At 47.9% G+C, this 17,176-nt stretch overlaps 1 protein-coding gene across 1 annotated transcript in view; it reads right to left on the minus strand.

Annotated features, from left to right (window-relative positions):
* Window positions 1-198: 198 nt before the first annotated feature.
* EDC3 (enhancer of mRNA decapping 3) overlaps window positions 199-17,176 on the minus strand; it is a 65,355-nt gene continuing 48,377 nt past the window's right edge. The window contains exons 5-7 of the mRNA XM_003811102.5: window positions 10,105-10,258; window positions 5,047-5,264; window positions 199-2,584 (exon numbers count right to left, since the gene is read on the minus strand). Coding sequence (XP_003811150.1) covers window positions 2,250-2,584; window positions 5,047-5,264; window positions 10,105-10,258 — 707 coding nt within the window. The 3' untranslated portion in view covers window positions 199-2,249. The remainder of the gene's footprint in view (window positions 2,585-5,046; window positions 5,265-10,104; window positions 10,259-17,176) is intronic.

Here is a 17,176-nt window from a genome sequence, read left to right on the forward strand (position 1 = left end):
GGGAATCAGCCCACCGTGGCTAGCCAGGTGGGGTCTGGTTTTCCACAGCCTGCCAGTCCCATTACTGGCCAGGACTTTAGGCTGTATGTGCCCAACAACTATGGCCTGCTGAGGGCAGGAGACGAGTGGGGTGGGTTCCTAGGCTGGGACAGGCAGCACCTCATGACAGCCTACAGAGCAATTCACACGGCACAGGACTCAGTCATTCAGCTTTATTTCAGTGCTGGTTTTTGGTTCCCTAACAGCTGCATGAGTGCTAGGCTTCACCACGTGACTGGGGGCCCCTTGGGAACTGGGTACTATGGGCAGGATGCCCCTGAAAAGAACTGAAGACAGAGGAATCATACTTCTCTTTAATACCTCTGGGGAAGGCCCAGGCTAAGGATGAGGGCAGGGACCAGTCCCAGTGCCCCCTGGGGAGAGAAGAGGGAGAAGCTTGGGCACAAACTCCCAGTGGCCCCGCAAGGCTATCATCCCTGGATCTCGCTGGAGTGGGCAGTCTCCTGGGCCAGGGTGGTTCTAGCTTGTTTCTCACTGTACCTAATCAGGGGGCCTAACTGCATTAACAGGCAGCCAGAACCTGCCTACCAAAAAGCCTGTAACCTAGACTGCTCCTCAGATTTTGGCCAAGAGAGGGCCCCGGCTTGGGAGCTGCTTGGCCCTGAGAGTGAGCAGAGGCTCAGAGAATACACAGCACAAGGGTTACAGTCCCTGGCCTCTTCCCATCGCTGGAGACAATTTAAGACTGAAGGGAAGATGAGAGGAGGGGCCAGCCCTCTACCCTGGCTCATCTGCTTCTGGCTATGTTCCTACAAGGGAAGTGATAACAGCCTGAAACCCATGGTACCAGGGCCTACCCTGTGTCCACAATCCTTGGTGAGCCCTTCTGTCCACCCATCCACCCGCTCAGCCAGTCTGGGCAGACACAGAGCAGAAGCAGCCTGAAGCCCTGAAGCAGGCTTAATTAAGCACAAGTCCTTGACAGGAATCCCTGCCAGGGTTCCAGGCATAGATCCTGTTCTACCAGCCTCCAGGGCCTAGAGCTTGGCACCTTAGGATTTGAGCATCAGTGTGTTCCTATGGTTGGAACCCACACCAGCTAGCTCATCCAGAACTAGCCTCATTTTGCCATCTTTGAGATAGGGTGCTGGCCCCAAGCCTACTCATCTAGACTGGACAAATGTAAAAGGTTCAAAGCCCAGATGTTGTAAGAGCTGGGGTGGAGCTCAAGCACGGGAGCCCATCTGCCTGCTCTGGGATGACAGCTGCAAAGGACCGTTTCAGGGGAAGGGCAGAGGGGATGAAAGAGTAGGTGGGGCATGTATGTGCGGGCAAAGGGCTGGAGGAGTGGTGGCCTAGGACAGAAGCACCAGGAAGCCTCTTCTGGTTCAGCACCAGGCTCCCCCAGGGATATCCCCATCTGAGGGGTCTGGCCCCAGACTAGGCAAAGGCTCAACCTGCTCAGCTTTGAGGGTGGGGGCGGGCACTGCTGGCAAGATGGGCACTGTGGTTCTACAGTAATATAACCTTATACTACCTGTGCTGAAGACGACAGAACATAAAATCCCAATACAGTAACACCATCCTAATGCTGCCCCCTTCCCTACCTCTGAGTGATGGAGGGAAAAGGAGGGAGAGATCCTTGGAAAAATCAGCATAAAACTTGGATCAGCTCAGGAGTAAGGGTCAAAACCCCCCAAATCAACTTGTGGGGCTAGGGGAAGGCCTGGTCTGTCACAGCCCTGGACATGAATGGAGAGTGCAGGTCTGCCCTCTGGTGGACAGCTGCCGTGCAGCTGGTTCTACAGAGGAAGGGCTGTCTGCGTGGGGAAAGCAGGGGAGACACAAAGCCACAAGCTCTGAAATAGAGCAGGTACAGGCCCCCAGACAGGACCTGGCCCACTCTTCAATGTGTGTGCCCAGGCCCAGTGGCTGTAAACCTGAAACACAGTCTTGAGAGCTGCCTACGGCTGTAAACAAAGGCCCACCTGGCCGTGCAGGGGGCTGAGGGTAGAGATGCCTGGAGTTGCTGCACGCTCAGCCCGCCACCCAGCCCGGAACCCAGTGGGAAAGACTTCCCTGGCTAAGAGCAAGTGACAGGTCAGTTTTAAGTAAGTTCTGTTCTCTCACAGAAGAAACAAACCCAAAAGAGAAAAAACTTTAACAAGGTCCATGAAGCTTCATATCCTTAAGGCGTTTGTTATCAGGAGCAGCAGGGGACAGCAGAGTCCTGCCTGCGCAGGAACCCTCTAAGCAGAGTGCAGTGGGATAACAAACTTGCAGCCAAAGGGCGAGTGGTAGTTGATGCCCACCTCCTGGAAGACCTGCTGGGGAATGCCAATGTCGCACAAATAGATACGGCCTGCGTGCTCCCCCAGTGGCAGAGGCAGGCCCAGTGCCAGTGACCATTTGGCATCAATGCCCTGTTCGACTTCATGCACAGGAGGGTCTATGCTGAGTACTGGTGCCCGGTTCTGGTTGGCCCAGGCCACAGCTGCCTTGTACCAGGGTTGATCGCGCAGGAAGACGTTCTCAGGGCAATCCAGGCAGTTGATGACCAGGTCCACAGGGCTAGTGGGCAGATCTGCAGGTGGAAAGAGTGCCATCTGAAAGTCCCTATGAGCAGAGAGCAGCCCAGGCTGGGACTAGGGCCCAGGTCACCCCAAGGGTGTCTTTGTTTTCCAGACACCACTCCAATGCCTCTCCAAAGGCTGGCCTTCTTAAAGCTGGGCCAGGGCACAGGCCCTAGGAATTGCAAGCTGGCTGGGCTGAGTGCTAGAGACCAAGTGCATGTCAGCCCAGCAGACCACTGCCCTCCTGGAGTTCTCAGGATGAACCATTGTCCTCCTGAGTGTGCAGAGCTTCTCAGGGCACAAAGCCCTCACCTCCTCTGCCTTCTCAGGCACGCCTCTGTATATCCAACTAATGCCCTGGGCACCTTATGACCTCTGGGAAGGCAGAGTCCACTGTCAAGGTGGCCATCACAGGGAAACCCCACTCAGGTCCAGCAAAAACAGGAGCTGACTGCTATCTGCTGACCCAAGAAGGGTGAGCAGGTGAGAGCATGCTTATTCTATTCCAGCTGGCCTACTCATTCTACTCTAGCAAGCCTGTCCTCTCTCGTACTCATTATCTCACAGGAATGGGTCCTCCACTCAGCCCAACCTTAATTAAGAATTAAGAGGGAACCTATTACTATTCTCCCAGGCTCCTCTGCTCTAACCAGGCTTCTGGGACAGTATTAGAAAAGGATGTCTCAACAAGTATGTAGATCCTGTACTGGCCTAAGAAGTTAAACTGAGAATAGCATAAATCAGACCAAACTTAATGGTCGTTGAGACTTGTGTCCTGGAGCAGCTGGGATAGGAAAACTTTTGGGCAGCAAGAGGAAGAACTGCCTGGAAGGGGGCATCATGTTAAAAATTACAAGGGGAACCCACACCAGGCCCCCTTCCCAGCTCTCAGCCTAGAGTATTAGCATTTCTCAGCTAGAGACCCACAACTTCCCTGCTTAGAATGTGCCACCGTGGGGAGTCCCTGTGGGTGATGAGGCTCTCAAGAGTGAGAGTGGCATCCTATCTTCTGTGTGCCCACAGGAGCCTGGCCCAAGACTTAGCAGGTGAAGTTTCTGGTCCAGGCTTTGCCCTTGACTCACTATCTGACCTCTGGTGAAGTCCCTTCTCTGGGCCATATTTGCTCTCTCCAATTCTTCTCCCTGCTGTTCTCATTTAAACCCATTCCAGTCAGACTCTGTCCCTACCACTCCACTTAAGACCACTCATCAAGCTCACCAGGAGCCTCCACAGAGATGCTAAATCCAGTGGTCGATTCTGTCTTCCTTTGACCTCAACCTAGAACGGGGCTTGCTGACACACTGACCACATGCTCCTTTCTTCACTTGGCTTTCAGCTACCATACTCTCCTGGTTTTCTTCCTCCCTCACTGACCATTCCTGTCCCATCTCTTTGGTTAGGCTCTTTACTCCCTGACTTCTAAATAAAGAGCTCAGTTTTCCAACTTCTGTATCTACTCTCTTCCTATGTGACAGCATATCCAGGCTCCTCATGGCTTAAATATTCCCTATGGCTTGTAACCCTAGGCTGAATCCTTTCACTTCAGATTCATATAACTCGTTCCCTATCAACATTTCCACCTGCATATCCAATAGGTGTCTCAAGCTGAGCTTCTGCTGTTCCTCCCCAAACCTTCTCTATCAAGTTTTCCCATCTCAGTGATCGCACCTCAGTTACTGAGGCCAAAAACTTTGGAGCCATTGCCAACTCTTCTCTTTCTCCCACCCCCCATACATCCAGTCTGTGGATTCTATCTCCAAAACTGATTTAGAAACTAACTACCTTCACCACCTCTGGCACTACCACTCTGTCTTAGCCACCATAATCTCTCTCTCCCATGATCACAACAGCATCTTGACACTTCTCTGTACTCCTCTGTGTAGTCTACTCTCAAACAGCACCCAGAATGATCATCTGGAACCTAAATTTGATTATATCATTTCTCTACTTATTCCTTCAATGACTGCCCATCTCACCAGAGTAAAAGCCCAAATCCTTGTGGTCATCCCCAAGGCCCATCATGACCTGACCCTGAAATGTCCAAGTCTCCTACTCTCCACCCAGTCCTCCAACATGCCTCCTTTCCCTGCTTTGTTTTTATCCACATCACTTACTACAACTACACAAGTATGTTACATATCTTTTTGTTCCTCCTAACCAGAATATAAGCTCCACAGAAGAATGGATTTTAAAAAATCTGTTGCCATATCCCTAGCATCAGGAAGAGTGCCTGTTCAACGAATATTTGTGGAATGGACCAATGGGTCCCCGGCTCTTCATGTGAGTAGTCGGAGAGGGAGAAGCATAAGGGGATGGGAAGTAGTATATTACTGTTCTAAGACTCCTTAAGAGGCGAAGCACCATCCTTACACACGTAGTGCCTTTGCACCTGTCGCCACTGGGTGGCATGACGAGACCATCAAACTGCTAAGGAGGGAGGAGGCCTTCAGCCCAGCCTTGCCTAAGTGCTCACCTTTGAGGCTAGACACTTGTTGGCCTTGGGTCTTGCTGAAGAGCGACAGCTCGTTGGTGATAGATTCCAACATCTTGACAAAATTGGGCAGGAAAAGGATGACCTGGACATCATGGTTGGCTAGGTGCCTTCCACAGCTGATACCCTGAGCCCCCTTCACATGAGGTCCACACAGTAGAGCCACTGTAGGCCTCTGGTGAACATTTTTGGGATTCAACCTGGAAAAGAAGGTGAAGAAGCAGTATCAGCTACATACTTGCCAATCCCTTGCACCCTATACCAGACAATTGCCTGTAGCACCTATTGGTCTCAGATCTCTTACCCACTGCTCACCAAGTCCCAGGCTCCAGAGGGGGACAAAATCCACTGCAGGCCAGGTCTATAGGGTGGCACTCCTGTTGTCCCAAACCCCAACCTCACATCATTGCTGGGTCCTCCCACTAAGTGGTTCACCCAGATCTTGCTCCACACAACACTGTTGCCAGAACACCGCTTTGCTGACCCATGAACACTTAGTAGTTCCTCTGCAGCCTTCTCTGCTCTTCTTCCCCAACGTGTCTGCTTCACTCCAGCAGGGCTGGTCTCATCCTCTCCTGCACTTGTAAGGCTCTTTCCTGCTTATGCTCAAACTACATCCCCTGCCCAGAAAGCCTTTCACTTTCCAAACTCTGAACCGCCTTTTCTTGGAGATCCAGCTCAAGGCTTACCTCTGCTGGGATTACTCTGGCTCATGCCTTTACCTCTCCTCAACTCCTAATAAGCTCACAGCAAGTACCATAGCTCTCCATTCTCCTCAGTCAGTTGCCAATGGTTCTCTTTACTGAGCTTAGTAGCTTACTGAAGTTAATGAAAGCAATGCTGCAGGCATTAACAGTATCTATTTCATAGGATGCTGTGCAGATTATCGGATGCCCAGCACTTAGCAGAGCCTCACACAAAGAAGGTAAGGTACTCAGTCAGTGCTGACCATGGCGGAGGCAGCAGGCCAAGGGTTACCTGGCCTCCTAGGCTAGCAGCTGCCTTGGATGAAGCAGTCACTTCCAGTTTTCTGCTATTCAAAGCTGAGACTCCTCTAGACTCAGAGAAGCCACAAATAAGGAGATAAAGCGGATTAGCCCCAGAGCTGTGCCCAACTCATAGGCAGCACAGTTGGCTCATGGGGCAGCAAGGTAGGGAGGAGATGGACGGCAAGGCCATAGGTCCCTGCCTAGTGGCAGAGCAATGATAGTCACTTACCGGTTTCCCAAAGGGAGGAAGATGACAAGATGTTGTCGAGCTAAGAGGAGCTTCATAACTGCCCCCATTCCCAAACACATTTTGGAGAATTTAACAATCTACTCTATATTCCAGACACCAAACCATTCGCCTTCCCATTTCTGCATTTAGAGGAAATATGATGAGAATTGCTCCCTTCAGAGGATGCTGCAGAGTTGTGGAATCTGACTCACTTTGTTCTCTAAAAGGGTTCTTCCTCTCAGGGAGAACCTCTCCCGCCCCCAATCAAAAGAAGCAGAGCATGGCATTCACACACCCAGCGGCAAGGTGTAGAGTATATGGGCACTGGAAATGGACCTATGTGGATTAGAGGCCTGGCTGGACTGTGTACCAGCAGTATCATGTGGGCAAGTCCCTCAGCTCTCTGAGCCACAGTGTGCTTATCCAAAAACACAGGGCTATTATTTAGCTTTGAGGTGAAGTTATGAGGATCACATTAAATTATGTTGTGAAAGCACTGTGGAACACTGCATGGCACCTGACATACATTAAACTTCAAGATTACTAACCACGGGTCTGATTTCTCAACATCAGCAACTGCTACAAAGGACAGGAGATGGACCTTTGGATAGTTCAGACACTAAGAGAAAAGACTGGCACAAGGACAGCCAGCCCCAAGAAGCTGGCTAGAGAGGAGTGTGATTTGGTAAGGACATTCAGCTCCTGCCCCAAAACTAATGTTTCTGGGAAGCCACTTAATGGTCTCAAAGTGCCCCCAACAGCGGCTCTGGGAGGAGGTGCAGGAGACACCAGACACACGGGCCTGATGCTCTTTCAGAGGGCACCTCACACTACCCCCTCCTGTAGGCATTTCCCTGGCTCTTCCCTGGCACAGGAGAGCCCAAAGATCTAACAGCTAGGAAGCAGGCCTAAATCAAAGAACAAGGAAAAACTAACACTCCAACCCCCAAGTCAAATAGGATGAGGGAGGTGGAAATCTTACATCTGGCTTGGAGTAAGCCTGCTTGAATTAAGATCACTTCACAATCAGGAGATGCCTTCCATCCAAACACATTATCAGGCCCAGAGAATGAAAATAGGCTGGAGTGAGGAGCTACAGGATTTATCTGCAATATCAGTTTTCTGGCAAGCACTCCCAAACACCATGGCTGGAAGCACAAGCCAAGGACCAGGTTCCATTTTGCAAATAGGGAAGGGGCCCTGTGGGAAGCAACATCCTATCATGTGAGGCTTTGGATCTGTGAGTGCTGCTCAGGGAAAGGAGGCTTTCCTTGCCCCAGTGAACCCAGATCTGCCCTGCTCTTTGGAAGTGGCCTCCCCACTCCAGACACCACTCTCCCACAAGGTTGCCCACATCCTCCTCTTTACCGAAAAATCCAACAGGCACTTGTCAACTCTAATTTTGATTGATCTCTCAGCAGTACCATTGCCGGCCGTTCCTTTTTTCTTCAAAGACTATTTCCTTGGTTCTTACATGCTACCCTCTTGGTTTCTTACCTCTCCTGCCTTCTTCTTCATCCTTCTAACTGTGCCTTACATGCCGACGTTCCCCAGAATCCCACCCTAGGCCCTTTCTTTTCACACCTTCTCCTTATATGATCTCATCTACTCTTACACCATCTACAAGCTGACAACTCCTAAATCTCTAGCATCAGCTAAGACCCTTTTCTGAACTTCAGATCTTTTTTTTTTTTTTTTTTTGAGATGGAGTCTTGCTCTTGTTGCCCAGGCTGGAGTGCAGTGGCGTGATCTCAGCTCACTGCAACCTCCTCCTCCCAGGTTCAAGCAGTTCTCTTGCCTCAGCCTCCTGAGTAGCTGGGACTACAGGCACCTGCCACCACGCCTGGCTAATTTTTATATTTTTAGTAGAGACAGGGTTTCGCCATGTTGGCCAGGCTGGTTTTGAACTCCTGACCTCAAGTGATATGCCCGCCTTGGCCTCCCGAAGTATAGGGATTACAGGTGTGAGTCACTGCGCCTGGCCTAAGTTTCAGATCCTTATAGCTAAGAGACTATTTGGATATCTCACAGGTATTCCAAACTCAACACATCCAAAACAAAACCCACCGTCTCTCCCAAACCTGCTCTTCTTCCCATGTTTCCTATCACAGTGAATGTTACCACCATCCAACCAGATGTCCAGGCTAGAAAACTTGAAGTTCACTGATTTCTGACATTATACTTTCCATTACCTCTAAAATCCATTCAATTACCTTGCCCTGCTGAATTTACCTTAAAAACAACAACAACAACAACAACAACACCACCACCACCACCACCCATCTGTCCACTTCTCTTTCTAAGAGACAAAAAAAAAAAAAGAGAGACAGACAAAGTCTCACTACGTTGCCCAGGCTGGCCTCGAACTCCTGGGCTCAAGCAATCCTCCCACTGCAGCCTCTGGAGTAACTGGGATTATAGGCATGCCTCACCAAACCTGGTTTGTCCACTTTTCTGATCCCTGCTTCCCTAGTTGGGCCACCATCACTTGGGCCCTGGCTCAGTTTTCTAAGTTTTGCAGTTTTCTACCTGATCTCACTGCCTTCAGTCTTGCCTCCATTGAATCTACTGTCCTCACTGTAGCTAAAAATCATCTTTTTAAAACACAAGACTAACCATGTCATAGCTCTACTGAAATGTCTTCAGCAGCTCCCTACCACTCAGCTGTACTGAGGCCCTACTTTCCAGCCACACAGTGACTTACGGATTGCCAACAACCATGTGCCATGGTCTCTCGATTCTCTCTGCCCTTGGCACATGCTACTCCCTGTACTTAGAATACCTTCTTCTTGGCCAGGTGCAATGGCTCACACCTGTAATCCCAGCACTTTGGGAGGCAGAGGCACGCAGATTACCTGAGGCCAAGAGTTTGGGACCAGCCTGGACAACATGGCGAAACCCTGTCTCTACCAGAAACACAAAAAATTAGCTGTGCATGGTGGCACATGCCTGCAGTCTCAGCTACTTCATGAGGCTGAGGTGGGAGAATCGCTCAAGCTCAGGAGGTGGAAGTTGCAGTGAGCTGAGATTGTGCCACTGTGCTCCAGCCTGGGTGACAGAGTGAGAACCTGTCTCAAAAAAAAAAAAAGAATGCCTTCTTCTTTCTCGCTTGCCCCTGTTAATCACCACTTGTTCGTCAGGGCTCAGCTTGGATGCCACTGCTCCAGAAGGGTGACTGGTTTCTCCAGCCTGGGGCAATAATATGGCTTACTGGAGAGTTTTGTTTCCTCTACCACAGCACTATACTTTCTAGAGACCTCACTGGGCTACTAGAGGAAAGGCAAAGTATTTTATTCTTCGTGTCCCCGGTGTCTAGCAGAAGGTCTGGCACCTGGTATCAGTCTGTCTACAAATAAAATAAGGCACTGCCCTTGATATATGAGCATAAGGGGCAGGTGGGAAGGTGCCAAACTCCAGCTCCCCTACTCAGTTGTCAGTGTGGTTCTGGAAGCTCTCAGGTATGGAGACTGATTTGCATCCCAGCCACGTAAAGTAAATGATGAGTGCCAAAGGCCAGGTCTCCGAAGGTTCCTAGAAGGAAGGCTTCTGATAGTTAGCAGGAGTCTCAGGCCAGATGGCTGCTATCAGGAGAGAGTCAAAAGGCAGCTTGCCAGAAGAATAATGAGGACATCTAGGAGATGGGTCTGAGGAGGGGCAAAGAAGCCTCACAGCATCCAGGAAAGTGACTTCAGAGAGACACTCCCATCAGATGAGCAGAAACTGCCTAATGAACTCATATGTGTGTATGGGAGGCACTGTGGTGGTGGCCAGGCAGAGCATCCTTACTCCACATTGAGTCCCTGCCAGTTTACAGACATTTACCTGTTAGGTCCTCCGAGGAGGGTCAGTGCCATCTGACTGGCACACACACCTGTCATCTCCAGTCTCCGCTCAAGGGTCAGCCCATGCTTCTCAGCCACGGACAACAGCTTTTTATGCAGCTCATAGGAAATACTTGGGACAACCAGGCCAGAGTCTGCAGTTCAAAAGGAGAAGAGAAAGGGAAAGTGACTACAGAAACCAAGTCCAAACCAGGTATACTCTATCCAAGATTCTGCAAATGCCAACATTTTACCATGGACCACCCCTGGCCCATCCTCTTCATCTTCCGGGACTAAGGCACGCTCTGCAGCTCTGCAGAGCTCAAGTAGTGACTGGTGAACCAAGTAACACCTTGTTCCAGGTCACCACAGAGTGGGGACAAACTTAAGCTCCCTTAGCAGTTTAGCTTTAGACCACAAAGGCCAAATCTACCAGGATATATTTAGTGCTATCGAGACCAGCACACAGCCTGTAACAGCAACCTATCAGGCACATGAGAAGAGAACATGATTTTCCCAAAGTGGGGGAAATGCCATCTTGGGCAGCGGGGTTTCCTCACAAGCAGGCCCCTTGTCCTTCCTGAGAAGTGGAACAGACACAGACACTAGCTAACCCTAATGGCCCTCTGGTCCCTGCTGTTCTCCTCAACTGTAGGGCAGGAGGACTTGTTCCATCTGCTTCCCTCTTCCTCTTCCTTCTCTCTTCTATTTACCCCTTCCTTTTTGATTAAGAAACTTAGCTAGCAAAGTTGTTTTCTCAAATAATTTATCATTTTCTCCCCATCTGAGTTGGGTGTAACCCAGTACTCACGAAACAGGGAAGGAGTACAAGTTAAGTAAGCTATGGCTGGCTTTAAAAAAGGGTAACTTTTATAAAAGTTGGGGAGAATTAGTCACTGAAAGTACACTGTGGAAAATACTTGGTTTTTCAAGGCTCAAAGCCAACATCTACAGCAGCTGGTGTATGTGAAGAAGTCTATAGTATTATTATATGCACCAGTGTCAACATACCAGGAAAGAAACAGCAAACCCAAAAATTTGGATCTGCAATGGACAGCTCTTACCTTGACAACCAACGTATTGCTCCCTCCAAGAAGCCAATGCCATCTTACAAATGCCAAAGCCACTGGGCTAACCAGCAGACCCTTTCCCAAAGAGCCCCACTTGGCTTCACCGGCCAGTGGACCAACCAACGCAGATTCCAATCAGCAAGCCACTGTGGGACGTCCTCGCTTTGTCCAGCTAGATCAGGTACCTTTTTAGATCCTGTGTCCTCAATTATACTGGACTGTCAACTGCCTGAGGTAAGGAAATTAATCTTTTACTTCTTCAGCCTTCGCCTTCTCAACTTGTTCCAGCTACACTTATCAACAGAGTTGAGTTCTTATCAGGTCCTCAGACATATAAATGATGCAAACCTAGTGCCATTTCTGGACTGGCCTAACTCTAAGGTAGAAGAGTTAGGGAATAAAAGTTAATAAAAGTTTTCAGTACATTTATCTCCTTCCATTGTTCCAGAGCCTTGTCTAGAAAAATCTGTTTTCTTCACTGGTCCTGTCGGGAGAAATCTCTTGAGGTTATCTATCAGGTCCAGTCCTACCTGCATATTCTTAAAACCACAGAGAATGAGGCTATAGCTTCATGTTTTAACAACAGGAAACCAAGCACAAAGACTGAAACTATAGGACCCAGGTCTGTATCCTCTCAGGGAAGGCAGAATAACAATGTCATGTAATGATGATGATAAAAAAGGTCTAACGTATCAAATAAACACTAACACTATCCTGTTGGCTAACTGAGCCCCTCTACCTGCCCAAGTCCTATTCCTGGGCTGGGGAGAGGCAACAAACAGTGCCATTAGGAGCACTGAGTCTCTCCTCCCACCTCTTTCTGAAATGTCAGTCATTGGTATCTCAGGTGCCAGTGCTGGAGGCTGCAGACTGACCTTGCATGTCAACAGCTGATTAAAACAGCCATTTTTATGGCCTGCTTCAGACACGCACATATTATCAGAACTAATTAGGCTGAACAATTTTCAAAAGTCCTAAGCCACGAACAACTCAAACCTGTCAGACAAGTCATGCATCTGACTACTTCAAACACCCTCTTTACCTGCAGAGTCACGCAAGGCAGAGCTTTCACTCGTCTATGCATTTCTTCACCTATTTATCAGAACTCTGTCTGTTAGATTTGAAATGGGTCAGGGCAGTGAGTCTTGGGCCTGCTACTCCACAAATCAAGCATTCTTTCTAGGTCTGGCTCTTGTGCTACGTGTACAGGCAGGCAGCCCCTCCCCTGCCCCCTCATTCTGAGGGCTCTCTGGGAGCAGGCAGAAGCATTTTCTGCTAGCTGTGCCCTCACAGTCCTTAACAGTACAAAACTTAATGGTACAGGAGAGGAGACATCACCCCCCACTGGCTGGCTAGATGCTGCTGCTGGAAGCTGTGAGTCTCTTACCATCTCCTCACTGATCTTTGTTGGGGGAAGGGGCACTGTTGGTGAATCAGCATATTTTTGCAGCCTGGAGAAAGACAAAGCCAAGAGTCTTTCTGCTCAGAGTCTGGCAGTTATGGGGTCTAAAACTCTACTCTGACTGTTCCTCTGAAAGGAACGTACAAACACCACAAAATGTTCCTTTCAAACATTTATACACATAAGTCCAACAAGTTGGACTGGCTTATCAGAAACAGACCAAGGGAATAAAATAAATTCCAAAGGAAAGGAACCAAGAACATAGCGTGTAAATTGCAAACAACAACACTGCCACTGCCAAAGCCTGAACATGGGCCAAGTCTAATTATGTTTGAGTTGGAAGGTAGATCTTTATTGTTCGGGAATCAAGGCAGTAAAATCAGTTGGTAGGGTTTCTTTGAGCATTAATATGTATTTTACAGCTGCTGGTGAAACAAGAAAGGGAGAGATAATTATAACCAGATCGTGACAAGCAGAGAACTTCTTAGGATCTGATTGACCTTAGGGTATCAAGGAAGACAACAAGTACACTCAGTACAGGCCAGGAAAGAAAACTCCTCCTTGCACACCTGATTTCCACTGCATGAGGCTGAGGCTGTCTCTTTGGACCATGGGACGCAGTGGTCCAGCAGTGCCCGTGCCGGCTGCAGTCTGCCCCTTGTCAGGTCATCACTTTGGCACTGCTCATTCCAGCACACAGCATTTCAGGCCTTTCCCTCCCTTATGGACACATAAATGCGTCCCCACTCCCCCCGACACAGACACCCTTCAGTAGTACCATGTCCAAGGTTCCTCTCTCCTTCAGACCTGCCTAGTCTTTCTGTTGTGTAACAAAGATCACACAACAAAGTGTTATCTCAGATCTAACTCAATCCTCTCACTGATTGGCCCTTTAATTGGAAACGCTGCATGTGTCCCAAGTCTTATCAATAAGGAGCACAGCTCATTTACAGGCATGGGATTTCTCCAGGACTATGACTTCTGATTCTCTTCTGTGGCAGCTAACAAAACTGAGTGCTGATGTCACACTGGTTCCTTTAGGGATATAAATCCACTGGTAAATTTATACCCCCTGACCAGCAATGTACAGAGTCCCTAGAGATCTACACTAAAGCTACCACAAACTGGTAGTAATGCAATTTAGTGTCAAGTGTTCTCTGAAGGAAGGATTTGTTATAAGAAACCTAACTACACATTCACGATACTCTTTATTATGACCCACAAGACCTGCTGTGATCTGGCCTGTCTACCTCACTACCTTTACCTGATACCCAACATGTACCCCAGACCCCTTGGCCACCTTCTGGTTCCTAAATTCTCCAAGTTCCTTCTGGCCTCAAGAGACAGTTCGCTTCACATGCTTTCTCCATCCCAACACTTTATTCTCTCTTCTGGGGCTCTATTCTCTCTTCCAACGCTACCCCTACACAGCGGGCTCCTCATCTGTCAGGTGTCAGCACGCTGCTTACTTCCCTTCATTGCATTCAATACATCTGACTCCACTCTTAAGTGGTAGCTGAACAATGAGAACACATGGACACAGGGAGGGGAACATCACACACCGGGGCCTGTCAGGGTGTGGGGGAGGGATAGCATTAGGAGAAATACCTAATGTAGATGACGGGTTGTTGGGTGCAGCAAACCACCATGGCACGTGTGTATACCTATGTAACAAACCTGCACATTCTGCACATGTATCTCAGAACTTAAAGTGTACATATATATATATATATAAATAAATCTGACTCCCCACCTCTTCCCTTCCCCACTTACAACTAGACCAGCCCCATGTCCACAGTGGACCTCATTCCTTCATACTAAAGCTCCACTGGAACAAGCTTTGAACTTTAAGAGGCAAAGAACTGCTCAACAAAAACCTACTAATTATGAAGGGAAAAATTATCTTTACGAGGAAGAAATCTGGTGGTCAACACCTTACCAAGTGGTCAAACAGCCCCAGTGATGGGACAAGGGGATACAATGTACTCCCTGATGTGACGCCTTGAGAAAGACACAGCCCTAACAAAATCCTAGAAAACATGTTTAACATGAATCAGATCAAAAGGAAACAAACAATACATCAAAACTAAGACATTCGGCAAATCAATTGGCCTAGATTCTTCACTAATATCAGTATCACAAAGGACAACAAAAGTTGTAGGAACTGTTCTAGTTTAAAGGAAACAGAAGAGATATGACAGCTGAATGTAATGTGCAATGGATGATTAAAAATATAGCTATAAAGGATATTACTGGGATAATTGGGAAGTTTTGCATACGGAGTATATTAGATAGTATTTTTGTAATAATTTAAATTTTGCTGAGAGCAATCTTGTAGTGTGGTTGTGTAGAGCAATATATATCACACTGAATTTATGTGCTGTGGAAGTATTTAGGGATGAAATCTAATGATGAGTACAACTAAATCTCAAATGGTTCAGAAATATGTGTGTGTGCTCGTATGTATTTTATATAAAACAAATATGTCACAATGTTAACTGGTGAACCTAAATGAAGGGTATATGGTTGTTCATTATACTATTCTAGCAATTTTTCTGTAAGTTTGAAATTTTTTTCAATAAAAAAATTTGGGGGGGGGGTGCCAGGCAGGTGGCTCATGCCCGGCCAAAGAGTAATCCCAGCACTTTGGGAAGCCAAGGGTGGGCAGATCACTTGAGCTCAGGAGTTCGAGACCATCCTGGGCAACATGGTAAAACCCTATCTCTACTAAAAATACAAAAAAAAAAAAAAAAAAATTAGCTGTGGGTGGCAGCGCATATCTGTGGTACCAGCTACTAGGGAGGCTGAGGTCAGGGGAGCCCAGGAGGCAGAGGCTGCAGTGAGTTGAGATTGTGCCACTGCACTCTATCTAGCCTGGGCGATAGAGACCTGTCTCAAAAAAGAGTTGGGAAGGAAAAAGGGAAACAAAGTTAAGTGCTTCCAAATATGATTTAAAAATGTTTATAGAGTAACAGTACATCAAGCAAGTCAGTGGTGAAGTGGGGAACAGCCGGGGAGATAGAGAAAATAAAACGAGTAGAAATACAGAGACTGTTCCCAGTCTTTTTGTTGTTGTTGTTGTTGTTTTGTTGTTTTTTTTTTTTGAGACAGAGTTCAGAGTTTCACTCTTGTTATCCAGGCTGGAGTGCAATGGTATGATCTCGGCTCACTGCAACCTCCGCCTCCCGGGTTCAAGTGATTCTCCTGCCTCAGCCTCCCCAGTAGCTGGAATTACAGACGTGTACCACCACGCCCAGCTAATTTTTGTATTATTAGTAGAGACAGGATTTCACCATATTGGCCAGGCTGGGCTTGAACTCCTGACCCCAGGTGATCCACCCGCCTCGACCTCCCAAAGTGTTGGGATTACGGGCGTGAGCCACTGCGTCCGGCCCCCCAGTCTTATAATCTAACTAGAAACAAAAAAATACATAGGTGCAAACTTCAGAAAATAACACAACAGCCTTAAACTGTGTTATCCTGAGCACGAGTGCAAAGTATCAATTTCAAATCAGGAGCTACAGGTAGGAGATGTCAGGTCTCAATTTGAACTATGCCTTGAAAGACAGGCAGGACTGTAGTCACAATGAATAGAAGAGGGACTCCAGGTAGGAGTGGAGAACCATGAACTTCTCAGAGGCCAGAATGCATGTGACATGTGCAGATGAAAATGTCCCTGCCTGAAGCCCAGAGGCTGGTATGAAGGCTCAGTGTAGAGCAGTGGGCAGGGCCAAGGTCAGAAGGTTTTAAAAGCTGAGCTGTTTTATGCAGGATAAAGTTGACAGGGGTAGAAAGTAAGAACAGAAAGACCAAGGAGAATTGATTTCAAGGGACATAGGGAACCTATAGGATAGCATAAGGAACTAAAAGGTCATGAAAATTTCAAGTGAAATTTTGAAGGAAGGAGAGACTCTGGGGCCAGAATGAATACTACTGAGGATAAAGAAAAATCTGTTGCCAAGGCTGCTACAGAACACAGTGGCTGCATATTAAATTAGAAAAAATGACCTCCCTAGTCCTTTCCAGACCTTTTTTTTTTTTTTTTTTAAGAAAGGAGTCTAGTTCTGTCGCCCAGGCTGGAGTGCAGTGGTGCGATCTCGGCTTACTGCAAACTCCACCTCCTGGGTTCAAGTGATTCTCCTGCCTCAGCCTCCTAAGTAGCTGGAACTACAGGCATGTGCCACCACGGATAGCTAATTTTTATATTTTTAGTAGAGACAGGGTTTCAACATGTTGGTCAGGCTGGTCTCAAACTCCTGACCTCAAGTGATCCATCTGCCTCAGCCTGATTGCTGAATTTCAAGAGAATGGTATATACATAGAAATCAAACTCCTTTCTCACTCTGTCTAGGCACTTGTGGCTCTGGAATGGCAAGAGGGCACATATTAGCAAAGCAGTCACATTAGCAGGGACCAGTGCATTTCTGGAATGACCAATGGGCAGTTACATAAAAACTCAGGTGTCAGGCTTTAATGCACTAGGCTCCAGATCCTCTAGCCCTTGGTTTGAGCTTAAACTCTTGGAAAACATGTAAGAAGCACAATGGTTCATTACTGGGGTAGGAGTCCAGCCAAGACACCTATCTTAACAGTACTGCTCT

This window comes from Pan paniscus, chromosome 16 (assembly GCF_029289425.2).
Source record: "Pan paniscus chromosome 16, NHGRI_mPanPan1-v2.0_pri, whole genome shotgun sequence".
Lineage (NCBI taxonomy): Eukaryota > Metazoa > Chordata > Mammalia > Primates > Hominidae > Pan > Pan paniscus.